We start from the raw sequence: 26,259 nt of genomic DNA on the forward strand, positions 1-26,259 counted from the left end.
CAAGAGTTATCTAACTTTATTAATATCATTATTTTAAAACTAATATAAATCCCATGGAATATCATCCTGGTGCCATTAAGTCTATGAATGCATGGATACCTGCCATAAGTACTGCATTCAACACTCCATTCAAAATGATTACAGTTTAAATTCCCCTCAATGGACAGAAATTCTTGTGGAAGCATGGTGTAGTGGTAACACGCACAGCTTACCAATCACAACAGTTTCTCCTCAGCAAAGACTAAACACCTTCCTCCTGCTGCCCTTGTCTTTCATCCCACTTCACTGCTGTCCTGTCCATGTAGCTGATGAAAATACAGAGGGCCAAAATAATTCCATTGTCTTTTGAAAACAATGTCAGAAATCAGAGTGGAAATGCACTGCCTTAGTATACTCTATCATTTTCACTGCACACTGTCCTGTTCTCTCATGTGCAAGTATTTGCAAGTTGTCTCAGAATAATATTAGTGTCTTTTCCAGGAGAGCAAAAAGATAGCCAGCTACAGAAGAATATGGTGAGGGATAGAGAAGGTAAAATGTTGTTTGAGGGTTGTAAAGAATAACCCCGTATCCTTAATATTCTGAACCAAGCTACTTCCATCTGAATCACCAAGCAGGCATAAATGAAAAGCCAAGACAATGAAAAGCCAGTATAAACCAATATCCTCAGCTTTCAAACAAATGTTCTTTCCAGGTTTCAGGCTCATGTGAAACTGGTTGCATCTATGGGGCCTGAGATCCCCTTGAAGAACCCAGTCGGCCATCTTGGGCCCGTCTGAGGGGGAAGTCCAAACACAACACAGAGACTGGATCCTCGGCAGTCCGCAACAATCATTCAATTGAAAAAGAACAGTCAAGAGAGCGAGACAGAGATGTGACATTCATTTTCTTTTTCTCTAAAGTACGTTAGATGACATGTAAATGGTGTTGAGTCAAATCAAGGTGCGGGGGAAGGTGTGATGGCAGACAAGCATGTGCATCTTCTGGGCAGTGAGGTGAACATCAGAGTTTATTCCCGCTAAAAATACTGGGTGAACACTAATACAGCAGCTGATCTGTAAAAACGATATTTCCCTAATTAAGGAATGTCTTGATTTACTTAAAAATGTATTTCACTAGTAAACCACGTTGTCTAAACATGAACTAATCAATACAATGATTGGTAAGATGAATTCTGCAATGTTTTCAAACGGAGGTTGACATTCTATTCCAGTAAAGCAAGGCATTAAGTATATAGAAATGCTTCTTTACTAGAGCAGCTATCCTCACCTGCAAGTTGTTAGGCCCATGAGAAGACCACAATATATGTGCAAAGAAATGCATTGTGAGGAACCATGCAAAAAAAAAAAAAAAAAACATCAAAATAATCAAAAAAACAAATGACACTTAACGAAACAATCAAAAGCTACATAAAAGCTTTATAAATACAATAAATCTTTAAATCCTTAATGGAGATGTCAATTATAGCAGTATTGTACTGTGATAGCTGGCACTATAGGCTCAATGCTTTTTTTGTCAGACGTTTTTTTTCCGCATATTGGATGCACAGGTAATTCATGCCATCTTTGGTTGACTGCAGTACTGAAGAGAACTGAAAACAAGAAACGACAAATAAAAGAAAACTCCAACAAAATGGTGGGAAAACAGCATCAACTCTCAGCAGACAACTGGGCCTCGATGTCCACCCTGCAGATGGGGCACTTCTTATTGGTGAGGAGCCATTGGTCCACACAGAGCTGGTGGAAGAGGTGCATACAAGGTAGGCGTCTGTGACATTGAGAGAGTGAGAAGAAATAGATAAGGAGATCACGATTATTCCAATATCAAATGCAATTGAGAAGAATCCCTGTGAAGAAAAGAACAAAAAAAACATCTCCTGTAATAGATATGTTCCACCAACAGGGGGCAGATAAACCTAAAATCCCCATTTTGATCACGGTGGCTCGAAACGGCGTCAAGCCCATTTGCATGGGCACCTGTGTTGAGCTGCAGACACATCCACTGAGGCCTCTCATTCTGGGGCACAAGGGGGAACGGGCTTCTCTGCTCATGACTATACTGATGGGTGTTGGGGAAATCTCTAGTGTATTAACCAAAAATGTGGCAAAAACTACTATGACATCGACAGCATATGAAAACAAGCTTTAACAACTGTGCGCCAAACATATACACCACCCCCCCCCCCCCCCCCCCACACACACACACACACACACACACACGTTTACCTGACATCCTCCCCTTCCTCCAGTATTGACAGACAGATGGTGCATTTCTCCTCTGTGTCTTCATCCGCCCCCTCATCTTCATCTTGCTTACCGTGCAGCTTTCTCTGTCGATGAAAACAGTGGAAAACACCATTTCACCATTTCAGATCCACTATCAAACAGGTTTCTCCAGGACACATACACGCACGTTATGCATATAGGGTATGGGGAGGGAAAGTAGAAGACACTTCGGGAGTTCATTCCTCAGGCTCCAACTAGATTTAGTTCACACAGTGTAACTATGCCATGCCATGCCTACACTACAAGGACCCATAATATGCACTACGGCTGGTTGCAGACTAAGGATTTACACAACAAGGATTAATAACATTAACAAAAAGGGATCATTCCTATAAGGACAGAGAGGACGGTCATTTTGTACTAGCAAGTCAACCGTGAGGTCAAAAGTACTCATTAGCAAACTTAACAAATATCAAACCGATACTCCCCTGGTGCCAAATCCCCTGGTTCCAGCACTAATACGAGAGCTACTGAATATGTGAGCAGAGACATGTTTTCCAAATTGATTTGTTCAATTTTTTTCTCACCGAGTCTGAGGTTGCGTGCATATTTTTCCCAATAGATGCCCATGCTTCAGGGGTTAACTGTTCGTCAATGTCTCTCTCCAACACCTTCTGTATTGGGCGGCAGGGTGTTAGATTGCTCATTTAAATACATTAGGAATACTACGTCGATGGATTCTCTCCCTACAATGTCATCGAAAGGCTGCATTTTGGGGTGAATACGACAATGAATTAACTGCAGCACAAAGGACCCATGTGCACTCTGTCCCAGAGTCCAATCGAATGCACACATTCAAACACATATCTCAGCAGACGGCATGAAATGCACACGTTCATGTATAACAGCACACGTAGGCACGTTCAAACCAGCGCGCGCTCACACACACAGAGACACGCACACACACGGAGACGCGCACACACACAGAGACACGCACACACACGTAGACGCGCACTCACAGGGAGACACGCGCACACACGGAGACACGCGCACACACGGAGACACGCGCACACACGGAGACACGCACTCACAGGGAGACACGCACACACACGGAGACACGCGCACACACGGAGACACGCACACACACAGTTCCACGAGTCCTCTCACCTTCTTGTACTTGTGGGGGTAAGTGCATCTCTCTATGGTTCCCTGAGAGGCCCCCCTGTTCACAGTCCCCAACCTCTCCTCCAGATGCAGCAGATCCTGACGGCCACAGGGAAGGACAGCGACCCAGACATGAGACACTGAGCTCCACCCACACCTCAACACAGATCTACCTACAAGCTCCACACGACAAAGATCTGAGGGGCACCACGATGATGTAAACTCCCTGATGATGATGACATGTAAAAAGTACCTCGTAAGTTCGTCCAAATCCAGTCATTCTAGATGAGATGTACCGAATGTGTGGGTAGGTCACTTCAGACATGCCGGTGTGCTGGGAGAGAGATCACATCGGGTTAATGGACAATGTATGTATACTGGTGGTGAAAATGACAGACTATACTACGTTTGTACGTTTTTTTTTCTTTCTTTCAGAATCCACAGTACGCAAAGCTGACTGATTTGGTCGACTTTGCATACGGTGGATTCTGGTCAAATAAAAAGTTAAACGTCATTTTTTTTACGACAAAACTGTCAGTGTACAAAATTGTCGGTGTACATGCATGCAGTCAACTTAAAACTTCTCATCCATATGGGTCTCCATTGACTCCAGGCGTCTGACTTGGTCAAATATGCACTTGAAACGCCTGATGGGCCCACCATTAATTGCTGATACATGATTCATGAGGCCCACCAAACCATCTCTGAAATAACAGATGTTCTAAATAGAGGCCTCCCATCATTAATCGACGCCACACATTGCAGAAAAGGCATTCCCATCTCATTTCCACGTATGCACGTGTGCTCGGAGGGTCGCGGACGAGGGCGACGTTCCCCGGCTCACCATGAAGGGGATGGGGAAGTGGTGCAGTCTCGGGGGAGGGTGGTAGTGAGGCAGGTGGGGGTGCAGGTGTCCTGAAGGGTAGGGGGCCACCGTCACCCCAGCCTCGATCCCCAGCTCCCTGCGGAGGAACGACAACATGCCAGCCAGTCAGTGCCAGATCATGGACGTGACACAGTGGAACACATTGGACCAGCGTCTCCGGTTCCTGAAGCCAGACTGGAGAGAAGGCCAGGTGGGGTCTCTGCTGGGTCGGCCCATACTGACCATGCGGTCCTCTGCTCGGGCTGCCGGGGGTGGGACGACATGGTCTGAGGCACGTGGATGTGGTGCCCGTGGCCGTAGTTGGGGTGCATTCTGTGAGGGTGTGGAGGGGGGCGCTCGTGAGCCCGTCTGGAAGACGAAGCAGGGGGGGGTGAAAAATCATCATATTAGTATTTGCCTTTCATTTAAACCATCGCCTTTACCATAGCTTTCTTGTGCAGGCCTTGATTGTGCATGGAAGTGGACACGTGACTTTGTTGAATATTGAACACATTTTGAAGGGCACTCTTTATTTCAGAGACAATAGTAGCGTGTTTGTCAGTGGTGCGGCTGATTAACGGTAGATACAGTGGATTAGCAGACAGTCCAGCTACCTGCCAGGCTAGCTTCCGTGTTAGCGAACTGTGTTGAAGCTAGCAAGGAAACAAATTACATATAGAATAACATTGGCATCCCGTGTCTTCCATTTCGTGTACAGTACTTTGTGCTGTAGTTTGCACTTTGAGGGGGGTCATGTTTCCAATATCCAAACATTGTCACGTCGCAGCCACGCAATCGAGACGCAACATGGAGAGGAACTCACGTGGGATGCTGCATCATCCTGCGCCTCTGGACCTCCATCCTCTGCAGCATCTCGTGCTGGTGCAGCCTCTGAACGGAGGGCCCCAGGGCTGGGATGTGGTGCGACAGGGCCTGGTGCTCAGCCTGCAGGTGCTGGGGCAAGGGGGCAGTGGGGCCTGAGAGGTGGTGGGCAGGCAGGGGCGGAGGAGGGGCCGGGGGCACGGCGTGCCCCGGAGGGTGGGAGGGCGTGTGGAAGGGGTGCACGTGCGGCAGGACGTAGTCTCCCTGCAGAGGGGGCTGGGGCGGGGGCGGGGGGTTGCCATGGGCGTGAGGGCAGGAGGAGGACGGCTGGTGGTGCAGCGAGCGCGCCAGCGGAGCGTCTGGAGGAGAAGAGAGAGAGAGAGAGAGAGAGAGAGGACGACGTTGTTAGCAAAAACCATCCTGGTGCCTCCGTTCAGGCTCCCGCCCTCCACTGATCCAGAAAGACCAGCACCGTGCACGAGGAGATATCCGTGAAAACACAGCAGATGGCGCTGACAAACCTCCATACCTGGGGCTTCTTCTCGCTACGAACGGCATCTTCTCCCCCACCGCCCACTTGCCAGCCGGCCCAACGTCCGGCCTGCAGCCAGCTCCTTACTGTGAAGCCTTCCTACCTGAGCCCCAGTCTCTGCAGCGGTGGGGAGGGAGGGAGGGGCAGGGATGGCGCATGGCTGGCTGCCTGGCTGGCTGACTGACGTGCGAGAGCGGAGGCAGGTGCCTGCGACAAGCGCCAATTACCCTTCTAAACACAGGCCCCACCAGGGAGCTCCACACCCCCTCCCCTCCAGCCCCACACCCAGCTATTCTGAGGAGACTCGGCAATTAACTGTTTGGAGCAGTACCGCGGCACTTAGCACATTAAACGTCAGGTGTTTCTCTTAATTACTATTAGCACAGGGTTTCAAGAGTGCCGTTGTCTGCATCATTTGCCATGCACCGGCGGCATGCAGGCAGGTGCAGCCACGCGAAAGCTCGTGTGCAGAAGCATTATGCGAGCCACACTAAAGCACTTTCGACTTCAAATGCACATCCAATCGCATAACGGGGAAAGGAAAAGAGGAAAAACATGTGACACCATCTGTATTCTGTGTGTTCGGGGGAGGGGGGAGACGTTTCACTTACAGGTGGGGTGCATGAAGTGCCTGCAGGAGGACAGCTGGGGCTGGGGGTGCGGCTGGGCCACCATGGCAGAGCTGAACGACTCCACGACACTGGGCTGGCTGGGCCCCGGTGCAGCCTGGGAGATGTAGGCCGTGGGGCGGGAGGTGGAGCCTGGGCAGCAGGGGTCGAAGGCCGAGGTGCCGTGGAAGCCGCCGCCGCCGCCAGCCCGCACGCCGCTGCTGCTCAGGTCCACGGGCAGGGTCTGCTATAGGGAGAGGAGACACACCACAGTTACAGGATCCACCTCACTGGATCTACCGCTACCTCCGCGTCGGCGTCGTTCATGGCGCGGGCATGCCTGTGAGCGATACCTGCTGCAGGTACATACGGGGACATTACGTCCAACATGGAACTGGACAGATAAGTCTGTAGGGAGGGGGAAAGGCAGTCATCAAAACAGACCTCCATCTTCTCAATGGGCCCTTGTCTGACTGGTCTCTATGGTGACTGGATTTTGAACACGCAAAACACAGTACAGTAACAACACTGTGCTTTCGGTCGCTAGCCTGCAGTTAGCCAGGCTTTGATATAACATCTGGCGAGGGAGGCTCGGGTCGGTTCAAAACCAAAGGAGCAGCTGCAAAAAGTCTTTTTTTTTCCCCCAACACGTTGATGCATAAAACATGATGTGTTCACCTTCTTCGGAGTATCTGCTTTTCTCAAGAGTCACCGCTGAGGATAGTTAGCGTGCACCTTCAAAGGGTGGGGCCGGCCACGCTGGCACATGCAACACATAAACCACTTCCTGTTCACGGTAGGAACCCGACGGCCCAGTTTTAGAATACTAACCCCCCCCCACCGCCATGAATAGTCAAGAGTCGGGTGTCGTAAGGTGAGGGGGGGTGGGGGGGAAGCCCCCCTCACCTGACCTGCAGATACAGTCCATGTTGTTACCTCCACGCTCATTACGCTTTAACAAGTATTCAACAGCTTCCAACTATTAGCGGAAGGTGAATAATTCAGGACTAGATTTGGGCTTGAGAGCAGGCTACCAGCAGGGAAGGCTTTTTCAGCACTGCAACACTGTTCACAAGTAGAGTGCCTGGATGCGTCAGCTCCCCCAACTGGATTCCTCCTGTTCACCTTGAACGCAGCCCAGTGCGTTGGGCTGCTGTTGCTTGCCTGCTTTGTTTGGCAACACAAAGACTTCTCCCAAAGACACAGTTGAATGCGACTACCCTTGGTGGTGGTGGTGGTAACTACTACATATGGTCTCGACCTTACACCATCTGCCACAGAACATGATGTGCGTCGTTAACACTTCACGCCTGTCCAGGCATCTAAGGTCTTGCTAATTTACCTTCAGCCAATACAAAAGAGGGGCTATTGCTCAGAGAAGTTACTACAAAACCCATTTCTCACCCCCCCCAAAAATCCAGCACTGCACACAGCTCATATGAAAACAGTGCATCTGAAAGCGTCACCACAAATGAAATGTCCGCTCGCACGTACGCGTTCGACATCAAGGAGACCAAAACAGGAAGTGGCAGATAATAGCAGAACATCCACACGTCACAGCAATGCTTACACCACCTGTCTGTTGTGTTTGGAACGTTCAAACGGGCACATCCAGTCAGTCATAAAATTCACGACCGGGTGGCTTCTGCTCCACACGTCTCTCTGAGGAACCCACTCGCATCTACCTGAGTTTTAACTCATGGTAACAATTAGTCATAAGGCATGTGCTTATGTTAATCACAGTCAGTAGATCAGCAATTGCCTTATTGTCTGTTAATGATTTTTGTCCTATTAATCATTTATACGTGTTCCTACTAAAACCTATATGGTGTTCTGCTGAGAGTCAGGAACTAAATTGTTGAAACCCGCCTGACTGAATAACGAACGCCTGGTTGCTGTTTGTTATCTTTGGTTTTCCCCTTCTACGATCAATGCTGTCCTCTGAACTTCACGCCTCAGAGAGACTTTGTTACCGACGCTGTATCGCGTGCTCGTCAGCCATGTCGACGGGCTTTCGAGTCTCTTCCCAATCTGCGGATCGCTTCACGCTTCCAAAACCCCCGAAACCCAACCCAACAGTCCCACGGTCACAGGACAGGGGAGCAGATACCTGGTCATGGTACGGGTTTCCGTTGCCGCTGCTGCTGCTGACGCCCCCGCAGGGTGCGGGCATGGCGGTGGGTCTCTCCAGGGGGCAGCTGGGCTCGGGGAAGGGCAGGCCGGGCGGAGGCGGGGCGGGGTGGTGGTGGTGGTGGTGGAAGTGGTGGGCGTGGCCGTGCTGGGAGCCCGGCGGCTGGGAGGAGGCCTGCAGGCAGCTGGGGTGGGGGTGGCCCAGGCTGACGTGGCCCTGCGAGGGCCCGCCGCAGGGAGAGTGCTGCGGGCAGCAGGAGGGCAGCCTGGGCATGGCCGTGCCGCCGCCGTCGCCCGCCAAGCTGCGTCTGCTCTCGTCTGAAAAACCGCGACACACCCCCCAAGAAAACAGAACCGATTCGTGACTCTGGACGTCATGTGAACTGCCCGCGACAAGTCACGAGGTTTTCCTGTGGAAGACTACGGCTACTGAGAGAAGAAGTCCCGTCTCATATACCCAAATATACCCAAACCAGCAAGGTCGTCAAGGAATTACCCTCAGTGGTGGTGCCCGCGGCGCCTGTGGAGCCAGTGGAGCAAGGAGCCAGGGTGCTGTCCGGGGCGGGGCCAGGGCAGCTGGAGGAGGGGCCAGGGGCCTCATGGGGCTCTGAGGTAGAGGCATGATGGGAGGATGAGGAGGAAGAACTGACAGTCTGAGGGTGGACGCTGTCAGAGGTGGTTGGCACAACGGAGAGATCTGAGAAAGGCCGAACGAAAGGAAGAAAGACACACAGGGAAAGAAAGTAAGAGGCGATACAACAGGGTGAGGGTGTGTGCGTGTGTGTGTGTGTGTGTGAGGGAGAGCTTGGAGACAGGCTGCAGTGGCTTGGCAGCGGGGAAACAGAGGAGACCTCATTAGCATGCCAGTGTGTGCTCCATCTGCTTCTCATACTCACTAATTCATTTCTCCTCCCCCTCTTCCTCCAAAGAAATGCAAATGCCTCCATATCTTACCCTGCTCTGCTATTCTGTTATCTGTCATGGGCTTGCGATAGTAAAGAGAACGCACCAAATTGGACTTTTATATCCCATGGAAGCGTTGATGCGGCATAATGGTGCCAGGTTTAAAAGGGCCACTAAACATGGCATTGATGCGTACGTTTTGTCAGCTATAGTCAACAGGTAACGCGGGACTTGGCTTTGACGCCAACCGACTGGGAAGTAGGGTGTGGGCATCGAATCCGACCTCCCCTATTGCCAAGTTTGCTGTGAGAAGCGAGCTTTGCTCGTTCCTAAGCCGTGCGTCCAGGGGCTCGTGACGGGGCAGAACGTGCTTGGGTTCCGCCGTGGTGACCGACGAGATCAGCAAAAGCAACCAGGACACACCACGAGTTGCACGCACTGGGGCTGTGCCGTTCTCTACAAGTCACCCTCAGACACAAAATAGACTCCCAGAGACTACTAGCTATTAATAACTCACCGATGAAAAGATATGGAGGATCGTTATTCTCCATAGTCCCCACAGAGAACATATCTCGACTTCATTGTGATGACGGTACAATTCGTATTCGAGTTACCAACACGCGCACATCTACTGAGATATGGTGGTGGAGTTTATCCTGTTAATCACCGGCGTGTAACCATTTGTATTTGGTGTGACAAGTCGTTCCCACCCCCCTGCGCAGCGCTGCACTGGCCCCATCTAACAGAGCTCTCGCTCGGCTCATTTGCATACAAAGCCAGTTTGGCCCCCATTCGTTTGCACTACGGCGGCCCGGCTATCGTGTGAGGCATCTATGTGACAAAAGGCTCTTCCTGAATGTAATTGATTCGGGCCGTATAAATCACCAGCTCCACTCTCTTGCCGTCTAAAAGGAGGGTCCTCGCTGAGAGGAGAGCTGGAAGTGTGCTACAGAGCCGGGTACAGCCCTCTCGCCGGCCACTACGGCCGCTATGTGATTCATCTCAGCGCTGGAGGGAGACGCCGTGTGTGTCCTTGGATGTAATCTCCCTGCGTTCTGGTGAGTCTTTGTTGGTGCGTCGTTAATCTCCGCGTCACACCGGGTGTCATCGAAAAAGGTGTTCTTGTGTGGCGTATCGTGAAGCCTTCACGGCGTGCGTGTGTGTTGTGGCGTCGGACGTCGGTCATAGTGGCGTCGTATCCTGAGCTGTTCATGCTCTGTGTGTGTGCGTGTGTGTGTCGTGTCCTCCCGTGGGCGTCCCCCCGCTCACCGTCCTCGTCCACGGTGAGGTCCACCACGTCCCCGGCGCTCTGCCGCAGCGGCTGGATGACGGTGGAGAGGCGGTGGCGTCCGCGTGGCTCCTGGCCCCGGCTCTGGGAGCAGCTGGGGCCCCAGTGCATCCTGCCATGACCCCCCACCGAGCGAGGCCTGCGCACGCACACACACACACACACACACACACACAGAGAGAGAGAGAGAGAGAGAGAGAGAGAACAGACATGGTCAGCCAAGCCACACATCGGCCCCCACTTCCTCATCTGCTTGGCACGCACCAATGTGACACTGCCAAGTTTACGAGGCTTGAACCCTTCGGATGGACTCGGCGAAGCCCTCTCCGAGCAGGCAAGGTTTCGTACGGGCCCTCGCGTCCGAAGGGAACGGCGTCGGGGGGCTATTTGGAGCGGGCCCGCCGTTCTTCCTTTCCCGCTCTTGTGCCCGTTCCGAACACAGTTTCACTCTTCGCGTTCGCAGAGGGCGATATGTCATGTAGTGCTGGGTAAATGGGAGACAGAGCCAGGGTGCTGTGGGGGAAGGGGATTGGTCCACACAGCTCTTTCTGTAGAGCACGAGTCAGCCTCGGCTGGAATGGAAATAAGAGCCAGCTGACATGAGAGCTGGGCCTGCAGCTAATTCAAACAGACAAGACAGTTGCACACATGCAAAATTCAGACATAAAAGACCATCGTATAATATGCCTTCCTCGGCAGAGTTGAAATGGAATGACCACGTCGCTGAAATACCGGAACGGTATCGGAACGGCGAGCGAGAGCTTGGGAGGGCCTCTCTTCCACAAAGACACACCATCAGTCTTCACCAGCAACGTGAACCCAACTCCATTCTCTATCGAGCATGAAATGAAAGGCCTGACGATCGAGCTGGAATATATCTGAACATCTGTATTTTCGAGGCATGCCTCACAACAAGCCCCCCCCCCCCCCCCAAAAGAAGGTCTCATCGCGCAATATACTGAGCTCTGTGCCCAACCTCCCCTTTCACTCCCTCAGTTCCTTTTCTGCCTTTCAGTTTCCCGCTAGCTCCCCCTCCTTAACACTCTCCCTTCCCCCCTCCTCTCTCTCTCTCTCTCTCTCTCTCTTGGGTTGTGAGAGGTCGGGGGAATCGTTTTTCCCGTCACAGTGCCGTAAAGCAGGCCGAGCCCGAGGGATGTTTGTGTGTGTGTGACTGTGTGTGTGTGCCATAAAGCAGGATGCCATGGAGAGCAGCGTCTGAGGACGAGCCGTATGTCTCCGGAGAGGGAGGGGGAACAGGGCCGGGGGCAGGAGCAGAGGGAGAGTGGGATCCCCTAACCCCCTACTGAAACCTTGCAACCATTAAAACTCCTAAGAGAAGCACCACAGACCTGTGTGGCTGGCTGCTACGAATCCACAGAGAGAGAGAGTGTGTGTGTGTGTGTGTGTGTGGTGGGCGTGTGTGTGTGTGTGGTGGGCGTGCACGTTTTTTGTGTGCATATATATATATATAGCAACATGTGACTGTAATAAACAATAAACCATTATTCCAAATGACAAAAATGCTACAAGCTAACCATGAAGGCCTGTCTTGGGTTCCTTGGGGGACTGGGCATATCCAGTCTGGTGTGTCAGCTTCTCTGGGCAACCTAGTATTGAGAACAGGAAACGCCATTCTCACTACTGCTGTTGCTGAGGGTTGTGTTTATGGGGGGGGAGGGGGGATTCCTATTAGCTCACACTGAGGGCCATTCAACTTCCTGTCACACGGACAAGCCGCGCGACGACGTGAAAGGAACGGAAGGACGAACGGCTATCAATGCAGCTCCCCGAGCTGCCAACGGCACCCAAAAAAAAAAAAAAAAACGAAAAAAAACGAAAAAAGAGGAAAATGGACAAAAAGAAGAAACAGCCCGCGCTTCAAACGGAATGTTCCGCGGGGCTTAACGGTTCGCGGACAACACGCGCGCGCGCCGTCAGGGTGGTGACTGTAGACAGGCGCGGGGGCGGGGGGGTTCGGGGGGGGTCTGTGTTGCTAGTCCTCCCTCCCACCTCAGCCCAGCGTGGGGCCCAGGGAGGGCCGGCACCTCCAGGGAGGGGCTCCTAATTACCCACAAGTAGACCGGGGATTATTTTGTAAATACCTGTTTACCATTGTGCCCTCCGAGGGGGGAGAGGCAACAGGGAAAACTGTACACCGTAAACATGAACACTGAGGGGAACAGGGGGGCCGGGGGGGGGGGGGGCTCGGCACAGCAGAGGGGGGACTGCGGGGGGAATTGTGTGGAGCTGAAGCTGAGGACGGTGTACAAAAGGCTGGGAGTGGGGGAGGTGGGGGGGGGGAGCTGGTGACAGTGGGGGGGCTGGGCTGCACAATAGAGGGAATTCACTGCATGGAGACCATAAACAATATGAAGCATCTGCCACTGCTGAGCCCCAGAGATAGAGAGGGATGGGGGATTCCTACACAGTGTGAGGAAGACCGTTCCACTGTCCTGGGGTTCTCTGAGCTTTCATGCTAGCAAAGGGCTCAGCCACGGGCAACATAAAGTATGCATACACAACACGGATGGAGAGCGCACACACAAAACCATACCCCAGACGGTTCCACTGGGCTAAACAGGCACCATGAACAAATCCTGTTCGTCTCCAAAACAACAGCTTGTTCGGATGACTTATCCGAAGAACGAGAGAAAGAAATTGCGTACGTAAACCCATCTGTATCGCACTATAAATATTTAGTTCTTCAGAGTCTTCCTATTTCTTTTGGAGATCCGTCTTTCGCTGGCGATCCCCTGGCCCTCTGCGTACTGGGCAGGCTTTCCTCTGTCCTCGGGGGGAAACTGCAGATCAGCAAGCCCCTGTGCAAAGTCAAGTGTCATACCCTCCATACACAGGTTCAAACCCAGCCCTGTCCTGGATTGGTCACTGTCGGATGGTTTGGGGTGCGCGTTGAAAAACAATACATTTGTGCTCCATGAGAGAGCACTGATTGAGTATTTCATTTTGTTGCTTAAGCAATAATCTGTTACTCGACTTTACACGTCTAGCCAAACATCTGAGTCCATCACAAAGACAGTGCAGGAAATGGCTGGCTATTGTTCTTCTTTGGCTGTCTAAACAAACTCAACGATTGAGTGTATCATCTCTTGTTATGGTTTCTTTGCCTCGGCTAATAGCATTCAGGCGTGTCTGACATCTCCCTCAGTTCCGAGCTCCATTCTGGGTCTGAAGAGCTGGACACCCTGTACCCTGGAGAACCCTGCTCCCTCTCTCCCTCCCTTCCTCCCTCCCCACTCTCCCTCTCTCCCTCCCTCCCTCCCTCCCCACTCTCTCTCCCTCCCCCCCACTCCCTCTCACCTGCTGCTGCATCGTTCTGGAGCTCTCACTTACCCAACACTAGCAACCAACAGTCTAATCGATCCTTTGCCTTTCACGCTCCCCCTCACATGGAGTCAGTCTCACACACTCTCTCACACACACACAGAACGGAGACATGGCTACCACAAGCACACACGCTCGTATACACACATTCTACTACAGGGAATGAGAGAGGCAAAGAAAGAGCCCTGCCACCCGATCCTGGACACAGGTCATCCATTTTCTAAGATCTGCCATTAACCCTCCCTCCCTCCCCCAGCAGACAAGAATCCAGCTTTTCCTCCACCCCCTGAATTCCACTCGAAAGCACAGAGCCTAGCCTACAGCACAAAACATACAGCACAGAACATACAGCACAGAACATACGGCACAGAACATACAGCACAGAACATACAGCACAGAACATACAGCACAGAACATACAGCACAGAACATACAGCACAGAACATACAGCACAGAACATACAGCACAGAACATACAGCACAGAACATACAGCACAGAACATACAGCACAGAACATACAGCACAGAACATACAGCACAGAACATACAGCACAGAACATACAGCACAAAACATACAGCACAAAACATACAGCACAGAACATACAGCACAAAACACACAGCAGAGAGCATACAACACAGAACATACAACACAGAACATACAACACAGAACATACAGCAAAGAACATACAGAAAATAACATACAACACAGAACATACAACACAGAACATACAGCAAAGAACATACAGAAAATAACATACAACACAGAACATACAGCAAAGAACATACAGAAAATAACATACAACACAGAACATACAGCACAGAACATCCAAGACAGAACAGTGTTTCCCACAGATTAGAGATCTATTTGTGGCTGGGGGCGGGGGGGGGGGGTGTTTCATGTGGGGGGGGGTGATATTTAATATAACTTTATTATATTAAATATTAATCCAAAATGATTCACACCTTCACAAAATCAACAACAAACAAATAATTTCGGCATTTACAGGTAGCAATGTTAGTGCTAAATAACTATTTAACTGGTCGGCTCCATGACGCCGGGTAAGTAGGTAGCTCCTTTTTCTCACCAAAAGAACAAAGGGGAACCTATGATTAAGACATGTTCGTAGGTACCTAGCGAAAAGTAGCGTCAACTTTCCTAGACCTTTAGCTACGGCATTAACGCTGAAGGCTCGCTGATATAGCTGTCGGTCTTACTAGGACAGCGTATGTATGCATCGTTGCTAAAGTGTTCTGACGTTGTGACTGTGCGTATGTGAGAAAGACGTTTAAGTGACAGAGAGACGGAGGGAGTGCAGGGAAAGGAAATGCAGCTGAACGAATACGCTGCGTGTTTGAACCTAAATAGCGTCAAAAACATTTATTTCCTAAACGCAAAATGTGGCGGCCGGTGTTGATTCTGTGGCGCACCGCCACAAATGAGTCTATGTGTGGGAAACACTGCAGAACATACAACACAGAACATACAACACAGAACATACAGCACAGAACATACAGCACAGAACATACAACACAAAACATACAACACAGAACATACAACACAGAACATACAGCACAGAACATACAGCACAGAACATACAACACAGAACATACAACACAGAACATACAACACAGAACATACAGCACAGAACATACAGCACAGAACATACAGCACAGAACATACAACACAGAACATACAACACAGAACATACAACACAGAACATACAACACAGAACATACAACACAGAACATACAACACAGTTGCAGAGAGGGGGAGAGGGCCTTGGCATGAGTTACATCAGTAGACCGTGCCTGAGAGCAGGAGCTGGAGACCGAGGTGTGGAGAGAGGTGGCTGGAGTGGGAGGGAGGGAGCGGGCGAGAACCAACATCTGACCTGAGGTTTAAAACAGAGGGCCCCATTCTGGGAAGAGCCACAGCGGCCTTAGACACTGCAATGCTCCACATGCCCAAATACTCTGTCCGCTTTTTGCCGTGACGCCACCGACAAACCAAAGCACCTGGGTCAAGACCATGAAGTGATGTATAGGAGCATCATGGACGCTCCAACCCAGTATCTTCCCGGGGGGGGGGGGGAGAGCTCTCATTCTGAAGAGAATAGGGAGCCATGCCACATGACTTATCAAGCCCAAGACTGAGAATGCTTCCAGAACATTCTTTAGCCCCAGGCACCAGCGTGCCTGTTCACACTGGCTACTGTGTGCGAGACGGCTGTTTTTGTGCAATGACGGGCCGGGGTAAGGCCAGACTGGCCTGATTCTCTTCAAGAAAACATAATGGTGTTGCCGAGCTCAACTCCGCGTCCATGTAGTGGCATGTGACTGCTATGGTGTGGCTTAGCAAGAAGAATTATCCTTGGATAATCGACCAAAACATCCGACTGGAAGCTATGAGCTCCAGACCAGTTGTCCATGAACTGTGTAGCTCACCTGAGATGAGACCACAACCTGCCCCTCCCTAACCAGCCTGCTCTTCCTCCTCCTCCCTAACCACTGCCCCCCCCCCCCGCCCTCCACCCCCTCCTCAACACCGGCAGACCTCCTGATGGAGTAAGGGACCATTTCTAGGTTGACTTCAGATGTCTGTCACGCCAGAGACAGATCCCGTCACAAAGGGAAGACGAGCGACCCGTCCCGATTGACAAAGTGACTGTACTCGCAGGAGGGAAATTCGCCAGCCTTGCTATTTCTGGCAGCGGCAGAGAGCGGGATAATGGAATCGGGCTGGTGGAAATGACAGTGAGCGCCGTGCCCCGAGGATCCTCGATAACAACGAGACGCAGCGAGAGGATGCGGAGGGTATGGGAACCACCAGACTCATGGCAAACAGCTGTTGGTGACCCAACTCCCTGCCTGGTGCTGGAGGAGTGGTAAGGACCCGTGTTTGGCGTCAGTTCCAACAGCACAGAACACAACTTCCTTCAGATGCAGGGTGTGTCGTCCGTCTCCAGAAGCAGGGCCTGAGCCGGCAAGCAGGAACAAGACGGGGACTAGAGACCTCTGACGTGGTCAAGAAGAGTGGCATCTTTACAGCCTCCGTGACTTTCGTGTTTTAATATGGATTCATTAGAGTTGCCATGAGGGGAGCAAATCCTGCAGGATCTGAAGGACACCCTGCTCTTGATCAGGGACTGGGTCCTTGAACTGGAGCTCTGGCCGGCTGACGGGGGGAGAACCAGCGACCTGGAGGTCAGGAGAGACTCCGGGAGGGGTCGAGGAGCCTCAGTTCGGGAGACATAGCGGCGGGACTCACAGCGTTCCTGGTTGGAGGCGTGCCCTTGAACAAGAACGCGATACGCAACAGCTGGAGCTGTTGGGAAACGACCAGGGGAAAACGCTGCGGTTTGCCAGCTTCACGCCGATTCCCAGATGTGCTATTTCGCCTCTGTCGCAGACGCCAGACGCCTCTCCATAGGGGTGTGCAAACAGACCCCTCTACATTGCGCTTCTGACAGGGCCCGGTAACAACAGCCTAATGCAGTGCTCCCCGTAAACATTATGACACTTGACGCAAAGCCAAAACACATTCTCCCTAAAAGAAGCGACGTCGTGTTTACGACGATTAGACCCGCACAACCATTGAGTACAAAGTATGGCCGGCGTTGTCGAACGCACTTTTCAGCCTGCTCAGCGGTGGGAGGAGGGTTGAGCTCGTTATTCTCTACACCCACAATAACATGTTTCCTCGGTTCTGAGCCCCAGTACAGAATGAGGAGGACCTGGCGTGCAGGGCTCACCTGAAGCTGTCTCCAACGGTGACGATCTCCACCTCGCTGTCAGTGGAGGTCACATTGATTTCTTCGCTGGCAGGAACAGGGGGAGCGGGGGTCGCCTCGATCACCACGACATCTTCGTCCAGAGCACCTGACACACACACACACACACACACACACATTGTACCGATTACTGGACTGGACTAGGAAGGAATGATAATGAAATAAGATCGCCACAGTTTTCTGATGTAAAGATGGTAACTTTAGAACAGATGGAGGACTTGTCCATGGGCTCCCATCAGGGTATTCAAGCACAAGCAAGCCGTTTCCCCAAACCTATTCTAACCATTAGCTAGGTGGATAAAAAAATAAGAGAAATTACAATGAGCAGAGAATTGTCCTTTTCCTCAAATATATTGATTTTCTTCCATTTTTACTCAAATCACAACCTACATATAACTGACTAATGATAACTTTCATACATCACACGCACAATAATACACAAGTTGATAAAAAAACGGAAAAAACAAACAAGCTCGGGTGCGTAGTGGGCCAGCTCTGAAACTATAGAATGAGTTAGCAAACAGAATAATGAGCCAGGTGCCTCGCTACAGAAATAGGCTATAGTTGCATTGAAAGCAGCTTTGTCACTTATACCAGGGATGTACACAGTCAACAGTTTGTGTGTGCTCGTCTCACCACCGCAAACCACCTCCAGCTCCATCCTCTGAGGTCCTGTTAGCACCTGGGGGAAAGCATGTGCAACAAACATGCGCATGCGGGCTTCGAGAGAGACAGAGTTCTCCTCGAATTCACCTGCTTTCCCTTCTCATTCGGATTCCCAGATCTCTCCTTGGAATTTGACTGTGTTCATATATATCTTACCTAGCTGACACCCAGCAAGGAGAGTTTAAATCAGGCCTTTCTAGTGTCACTGCACAGAATCGTAGTCTGTGTATTGGACACCAGCTGGAATGTAGGTCAGCCAATGCCGCTTTCAACTGTTAGCTTTTTCTCTCTTTTTTTTTTTTTTCACAGCGCAATCTGTGGATCTGCTCTGATTGGTGGTTGGGAGTGGCCGTCGCCCCCTGCTCTGGTTGCAGCCCTGCCTAGCCTCTCGATCAGGAAGAGGCCTGGGGGTGTGTTCAATAAGCTGAACGTTTCACAACGCTGCAACCAAGACGGGCGCTCTCTCACGCCACACAGAACAGCGAGGTCTCCAAATGACTCCCATAGTCCAAACACCTTCAGTCAGTCTGATGTGTTTCTTACCATAAGGTTGGGATGTGGGGGAGGGGATTATATTCTTAGAAAAAATTCACCTCTTGGCCACTGAGTACTGGGTAGGATCATCGATCACGCAATAAACAAGACGCACGCGAGTGTGGTTAGCCTCCTGTGGCATGAGGCCCTGTGTTGTTTGTGCCGTCAGCAGTGGAAGTCCCCAGGCTGGTTTCTATTCTCGTGGTCTACTGGGCCCCTGCTGCTTAGCACCCTCACCTAGCCTAGCTACCTCCAGCTCTCCCTCCCTCCCTGGCTGTTGACACACAAACAGATTTTCCACGGATGGGATGCCCAAAGATGTGCCCTGGGTACGTATGACGGTGAGCGGTCGTGTTGGGTTTGGTGCCCTCTTGTATTGCTGAGGGTAAAGACGACTTGGATCCGAGCATGGTTTTCTCCACCCTACAGTTTGAAAAGGCAAGGTCACTGTGAGATAGCACTGAACTGCATTACAGATTGATAACAGCTCTCACTTCAACTACTGTGAACCTTACACCAACACTACAACTTGTTGGCGTTAGGATGTTAGCATGTTGCCGCAGTGTACATATCCTTATATCATGATGGATGAATCCAGAAAGGACGATGTGTCCCCGACACATCGGCCAGCTGCATGTCACTTACTATTCCATGGACTCCATGACCCTTTCTAAGCTCTACGATTGGGTGTTTTCTGTGTCCATCACATTCACGCTTCTCCTCTGGCCAATGAGAGTGTTGGCTCTGCCGGCTGTGTCCCACCTCTCCTCTGTTGTAAACAAAGGCACGGTTTTCCCTCAGAGAGCCCCTGTTTCCATGCAGGCAGCAGTGGAGCTTAGAGCACAACTCTCCACCCACCTACTTCCCATGGCAAACGCACAGCACACAGCCTCTCCGACTGACCTTCTCCAGGGCCCTAGAGTCAGTGGGGAAACACCGCTTCTGCTACAGGAAGACATGAAACCAAGGCCCAGGAAGGAGGGTGGCTGTGGCAGACATCTAACGAATATAGACTCTTTCCTCTACCCCCCCCATCAAACAAGACATCCTCTTGTCAGTGGGCCAGAAGCGAGGCTTGGGACACGGCGAGGGGTCTTCAGGTGCTGCGTTGTTGCTCAGGTGTGCCGCGTTGCCGGGCTGTGGGGGAGGACGACAAGCGAGGGGGGTAGCTGGGCACCACAGGAGCCCCGACCGGCTCGGGTTGGGTTCTGAGGGAGGCCCCGCTGCTGACTGACAGCTACAGAGCGGCCTGACGGAGGGGGATGTTGAAGGCTACAGCCTCGCATTCTATGGTAGATGGACACTTCATTCCGACCGCGCCTGTCAAACCTTGTTTTTGTTTTTTTTGTTTTTTTTTCTACAGGTGCTTTGAGGGGAGCTATAGAGGTGATAGAGCGCAGGCAGTAACCTTGGTTACATCAAGACATTGTTTCACAGGAATAATTGAGACGCGGGGAACATTATGTGGGATGTAACAGAAAAATTCAAACGGCGCTTTGTGCGCACACACGCGGTAAACAGAATGAAACTGTGTATGTAAGTGCGAGCATGTTGCCATGGCGCTTTTCAAGCTGGTGAGCAGCCCTCGTGTGTACATCTCAAAGCAAAAGCCCATATACGTTAGAATCCCATCAAAGCATGCACATGGTGACGGTAAACGCTGGAAAGCCACCCTCAGATGTTTATAAAGAGGCGTATGAATACGAAAGGAGGGAAATGTCTCTTGAACAGAGCTCTCTTTGTTTCAGGCATTTTCAGCCTATGTACGCTTATAAAAATTCTAACAGGCTTGGCCATGGATTCAGGCTCAGCACAGTCCAAGTCAGCAGCCTCTCCGATGTAGACTGTAGAGAGGGTGGGGGCTGCAGAGTTGTGTGTGTGTGTGTCTGTGAGCATTGTGTGTGCGTGAGCATGTGTGTGTGTGCACGAAGGGAGGAGCATATTCCCGCAAAGCGTTGTGCTTAGCCTGTGTGTATTCCACAAGAGCTATGTCAACAGAATGGAAAATGCTGGCCTTTTTTTGCTGGCTCCATCCTGGCACCTGCAGAGCAGCACTGAGCTGAAAGCCTCCAGGGAGACAAATATATGGCATCTCCACATCCTGGAGACTTGATAGAACGATGGTCATCTATGTACTGCTACGTCAGGTTAGGTAGTGTCCAGTCGGTCTCGTCGACACAGTGAAAAGGGACGTTTTTTCGACCCGGTTCTAAGTTGCAAACAGTGAGTGGGGACTGTTGTGGAAGGACGACGGACGCCGCTTGTGTTGACCTGAGGGCTGACGGTTGGATTCAGACAGACTCGAGTCCACCTGGGACACGTGGAGGTGATAAACCAACACGGTTAATGGAGACTTCGTGGCTGGCTAAGAAGCCTGACCTGAATACTCAGGTCACCTACAGGGAGAAATGTCCTTCTCAGGCTCTCAAATCAGTCACTCAATAAACCCCCCCCCCCCCCCCCCCCCCCGCAATCCAAACAGAAAACAAAGAGCCAAAAAACAGCGACTCTTAACAAATCTCGGGAGGGAAGGTAAAGGGGGGAAGTGCGTACCTGCGGCCACGGCGGCGCTGTTGGGCTGGCTGCTGGTGCTGCTCACGTCCACGTACAGCTCATCCTCGGCCTCGGTGGAGGAGGGCGAGGACGAGGCACTGCTCAGCTCCTCGCTGGAGCTGCTGGTGCTGTGGAGCAGCGCGTACTTCTGGCGGGCGATCACCTCGCGCTTCTTCCGCTGGAGCAGCAGCCGCTCCTTCTGCTTCTGGGTGCGCGGTGCTCCGCCCGGGCCGGCCTTGACGAAGCGCTTCCTGTGCAGCGGGCGGCGCCCGCTCAGACACGGGCGCTTCAGCAGCACCGGCTCCGCCTCCGACGCTGCCCACCTGTGAGAGCGGCTCCCCCGAGTCCGGCCCAGAACGGGCCGCAGCCCGACCCCCGCCGCCCCCCCCGTCGGGGGAGGGAGCCTTGCGCTGCGGGGCGGTCGGCTGCCCGCCGCCCGCCGCTCCTGCCACACCCTCCTCCTCCGAGCTCAGGGTGTCTGAGTCCCCGAACCGGAGGCTGGAGGAGGGCGAGGAGGCGCAGTCGCTGAAGGAGGACTCCGGGTTGCGCTCGCCTTCGCTGTGGCCCTCCAGCAGCTCTGTCCTGTGGTGCTGGGGGGCCAGGGAGTCGTCGCCCATGCGGCCCTCTTTCAGGGCGCAGTCCGAGGGCCCCGCCTGTTGGCTCTTGCGCTTCTTGCGGCCGGGGAGGCCCCTGTCGGAGTCTCTGCGAGCCCCGGCCTCTCTCAAAGGCCGGTGTCGGGTCTCGGCGCACAGTGGTGCAAACTCGCTGCCTGCCTTGCCGATCACCTCCATGTTGGCAGGGAAGCTCTTGGCAGCCTCCATGGGCTCCGGGTCGGCCAGTGGCCCCTTCAGGTTCTCCTGTCTGCCTGGGGCCTCAGACGGCACCTCGCTCTTCATCGCGGCAGGTCAACACAGGCGCAACGCCGAGAACGCCCACACCGGCTCTCAGGGATCCATCTGCAGCACGGCAGCCTACGACTGAGAGTAGGGGAGGGCGAGATAGGGGGAGAGGCATTAGTCTTCAGGGGGACTCGGTCCACGAGGGTAATCACTCTGTTTCAAAAGCGATAAAGGGATCATTCGTCAGCCCTGGGATAGGTCTAAACTGGTCATTATAACATTCATGTTGTGGTCATGTCATGAGGAGTGTCTTCATGCACATGCTAGCTAAAAGGGTCCAGCTTTGTGTATTTGTGAAAGCCACGAAATAGGGGCCTTGGGTTGAGTCTGTTGTTCAGCACTTGTTTTATTGGACTGTCCTTTCCTGGCAGCGCATGAGTCAGACTGGATGATAATCCGGGCCTTAGTTTAGTAGCTTCTGCTGTAATGAACACAGGAAAATAAACGAACAGCCATTCCTGGCACCACGGAAAAGGGGGAAACAAAACACTGCTCACATAATACAACACTGTCCATTACAGAAGAAAAAACTGAACGACTTGGCAGACTAGAAAGCCAGAGTCTCCTGGTGAAACTGATGCAAGCTCCACCAAAAGCAAAGCAACCCTGAGCTTATTTCATTGAAGGTGTGACTGTAAATTAACCCCCAAAATGAGCGGACATAAGGAAGGCCCAATCAAAGGCCACAGTCCAGAATCTACCTTTTCACATAATTTGCCACCTGTCTGCCTCTTCTAAAATGATTTAAAATCACACAATCCCTTCTCTTTCAAAAACTTCTATTCAAGGAAAGGACAGAGCAGACTATCTCGTGCTCCAGTGCATTTACCTCAAATCCATTCCTTTGAATTATGAAAGCAGCCATCTGTTTAAAAAGGCACATTGGCTCCGTTCATTAGCCTACTTCTTGGTGTGGTGGAGTGGAATTACATGCGCGCACACAGCTGCTCCCATGTGGAGTTTGCCTATACTCGAGTCACCAAAGGACCGAGATGAAGAAAAGCCAAAAACGTTTCTACACATTTTCAACACAATGTTGACAAAGGTGTTCACGAGGCAATTGAACCCTGAGTGGGTCTACAAATAAAGCTCAGAAGAGACAGTGGGAAGCAAAGCTCTCACACCCTGCTCACACTACCAACCACATCAACCTTTCAGCAAACTATGCACAGGTTGACTTGTGTAGCTAGCTGCACTGGAATCTGGACTAACACGTTTCTTTTTCTATACAATGGTTCTTAGGCTGATTGAAATCAAAAGTCCAGGGAAGTCAACTTCTTTGGGATATCCTTAGTGTTCACCGTAAAACGAGACTACAAACAAATATCTGAGCCAATTGAAAACATAGCCCACCTGTTATGTCTGTTTTTCTATCAAATGAGCAGAAAGAGGAACTGGGTGCTGCAGGTGGGCACTTAAAGGGACAGCGCTAGGATTTTCTTTTTGCAGGTGAGGACGATGTGGAGCTGCTGCTACAGAAGCGTTGCCCCCACCCATGCTCCACTGAGACTACCTGCGAACAACTGATTAGCCTCTGTGCCACAGAGCGAGCAGCTTGAAGAAACACATGAACACAGTGGCCTCAGGGGGCAGGCCCTGGGGCCATCCCCACAAGCACCAAGGTGGATACAGATTTCTGAAGGGAAGAAGATGTGGATGGGGAGCTGCACAACACCATTTCTAATTCCACAATACAGTCAGGCCACTGTTTCAGCATAACCGTTTCCAGATCTTAAGAACCGGACATGGGAATATCCTACTTTATGTACAGGTGTTTCTGAATGTGCCTAACCTCCATCATCGAATGAACTGTTGTTGCGTGGCCAGGATTAGCAACAGAATAGTGGGGTGTTTATGTCAGACAAACATAGCCAGCCAACATCAAAACATCTATATTGCAGAGGTTCACATTCCCACATAGAGTGCAAACTTGATTCCATAACAAACAAGAGAACATATTTACTTATGGGACTTTACTAAATTCTTGCTCAAAGATGAATGTGTAAATCGGCTTTCAAATCTATTAATTTGAGAAGGTTTTAGGAGTTATTATGTCGTAGCAGACAGGCAATATATTTGCGGTTATTTATGACAGGGTTGTAGAATCTGCTCATCAAGATGGCAGGTTATTAAGGCTTCACATATAGCTTAGTACTACCAGCAGCATTAGCTAGTAGGCCGAGTTGTGTAGCGAGCTTGCAAGCATTAGCAAAGCTGTTCAGATTCAGAATTAGACACAGCAGGCCGCTGAGTGTTGACGTTCCAAAGATTGTTAGTTAGCCAGTTAGTTGCATGCCTCAGCCATAGTGTTTGCAGTCATACTAAAAAGTGTATGACACCAAACCAATGAGCAGGCCAGATTTCCAAACCTCACGAGTAAACTTGGCTAGAAAACACATCACACAATGGCTGGGTAACTAGAAAGCCATAGCTAGATGCTACCGTGGCTAAAACTACGAGCTAGCTATGGTAAACTGGTAAGATTGCTAGCTAGCCCTATTTGTTGGTGGGAGAAAAGGGAACAACAAAGACACTAGATTTTAACACACTCAAAAAACATACCTGGGTTTTTGTACAATTGTGCTCCAGATTTTGCATCGGTTCCCTTAAACGTATGAGTCCTGGTTTTATTAAAAGGGGGGCAACTATGGATCGCGAACGAACGACAGCCGCCGGGGTTGTGACAACACAGAAACAAAATCGAATAGGGCCCTCCGCGGCTGGCTCAACTACACAGTAACATACATAGCTGTGTTAGCCAGCTAAGTGTGTTAGCAACTAGCTACTGTCTACCAACGTCATACACCTAGATATCTGTAGACCCGACGTCAATTATAATTTATCCTGTTTTTCAGGTCAGGGACGTATTACTCGAAGCACAGCACACAGCACACCCTGTAATCCATTAGGTTCACACCATGATATAAGAGCTCATTTCCACTTCTTGCGAACACTGCCCTCGATGAAGTTTCCATTCCTGCCTCTCTGAGGCATCTAACTAGCTACTGTTGTTTACCCAGGTCGTCTCGCTGGCAATTCTAAAGTAGATTGGTTTAAAATATTAGTGCACCCGCCGGTGCGCCGGCAAACGGCTGACTATTTGATGGAGACAGAATTCCAGCTCGATCATATTATAGCGCTCCGCCCTCAACAGTTTAGGTTTAACATGTGACGATAGGGTAACTTCCTGGTTACCAAAACGAATGTAAACACATTTCACGACACTTCACGACATCACTTGTGTACATTTCGTAACGTCGAAATGCTAAGAGTACAGCAACGCAACTATGACTTGGTCGATATTATTGTAACTCACAATAAACACTGTACAATGCTTTCGTTTTTGTGAAACAGACATAACAACATCAACCTCAGATGGTCGCTGGTGTATGGGAGGTGAAATGGTATGCTACGGGTGCCCACTAGCGTTTAAAACATGTCTGTGACAATGACCCACAGTGTTCTAAGGCTTCACAAACGGATATAACATCCATGTAGGCCTACGTAATAAATAGCAACCTATCCACTGGGTAGCCTATTGTATTTCTTGGATCATTTGCTATATGCCTGTTCTTACTGTACTATCATGCTCTACCGTGCATTCTTAGACGTGCAGGAAGTCCAATGAGTATTGACAGTAACCTCATTAATTCAACCAAGTAGGCTATAATGTGTATCATACAGATCTGAAAAAAACAAACCAAACACAGATTTGGTTTTATAGATATATATATTATTTCTGTTTCCAAGCTACTGTATTGTACCCTGCCACCTTTGTTTCTGAGTAGCTTCTAGTTTAAAACCTATTTTTGTAAGAACTGGGACACTTGGGTTTGCTCCTTCCTGATTGGATGACTGTTTGATGTGCAAACAATAAACTTAATAATCAGCGTAGGTGAGAATAATTCCTATGGTTGATCAGGACACCAATCTCAATGCA

At 50.8% G+C, this 26,259-nt stretch overlaps 1 protein-coding gene across 1 annotated transcript; it reads right to left on the bottom strand.

Annotated features, from left to right (window-relative positions):
- rnf111 (ring finger protein 111) lies at nt 1–25,321 on the bottom strand. The gene is given in 16 exon segments (XM_084682110.1): nt 1–1,767; nt 2,226–2,329; nt 2,813–2,899; nt 3,393–3,488; nt 3,643–3,723; nt 4,234–4,351; nt 4,498–4,623; nt 5,078–5,435; nt 6,220–6,463; nt 8,327–8,664; nt 8,843–9,043; nt 10,519–10,676; nt 17,629–17,755; nt 21,421–21,815; nt 21,817–22,397; nt 24,882–25,321. Coding segments are annotated over 15 exon segments (3,051 nt in total). The 5' UTR covers nt 22,317–22,397; nt 24,882–25,321; the 3' UTR covers nt 1–1,649.
- Between the last annotated feature and the right edge of the window lie 938 nt (nt 25,322–26,259).

The sequence above is a fragment of the Hypomesus nipponensis genome, chromosome 19, assembly GCF_054491055.1.
Source record: "Hypomesus nipponensis isolate SF chromosome 19, ASM5449105v1, whole genome shotgun sequence".
NCBI classification, from domain to species: Eukaryota; Metazoa; Chordata; class Actinopteri; order Osmeriformes; family Osmeridae; genus Hypomesus; species Hypomesus nipponensis.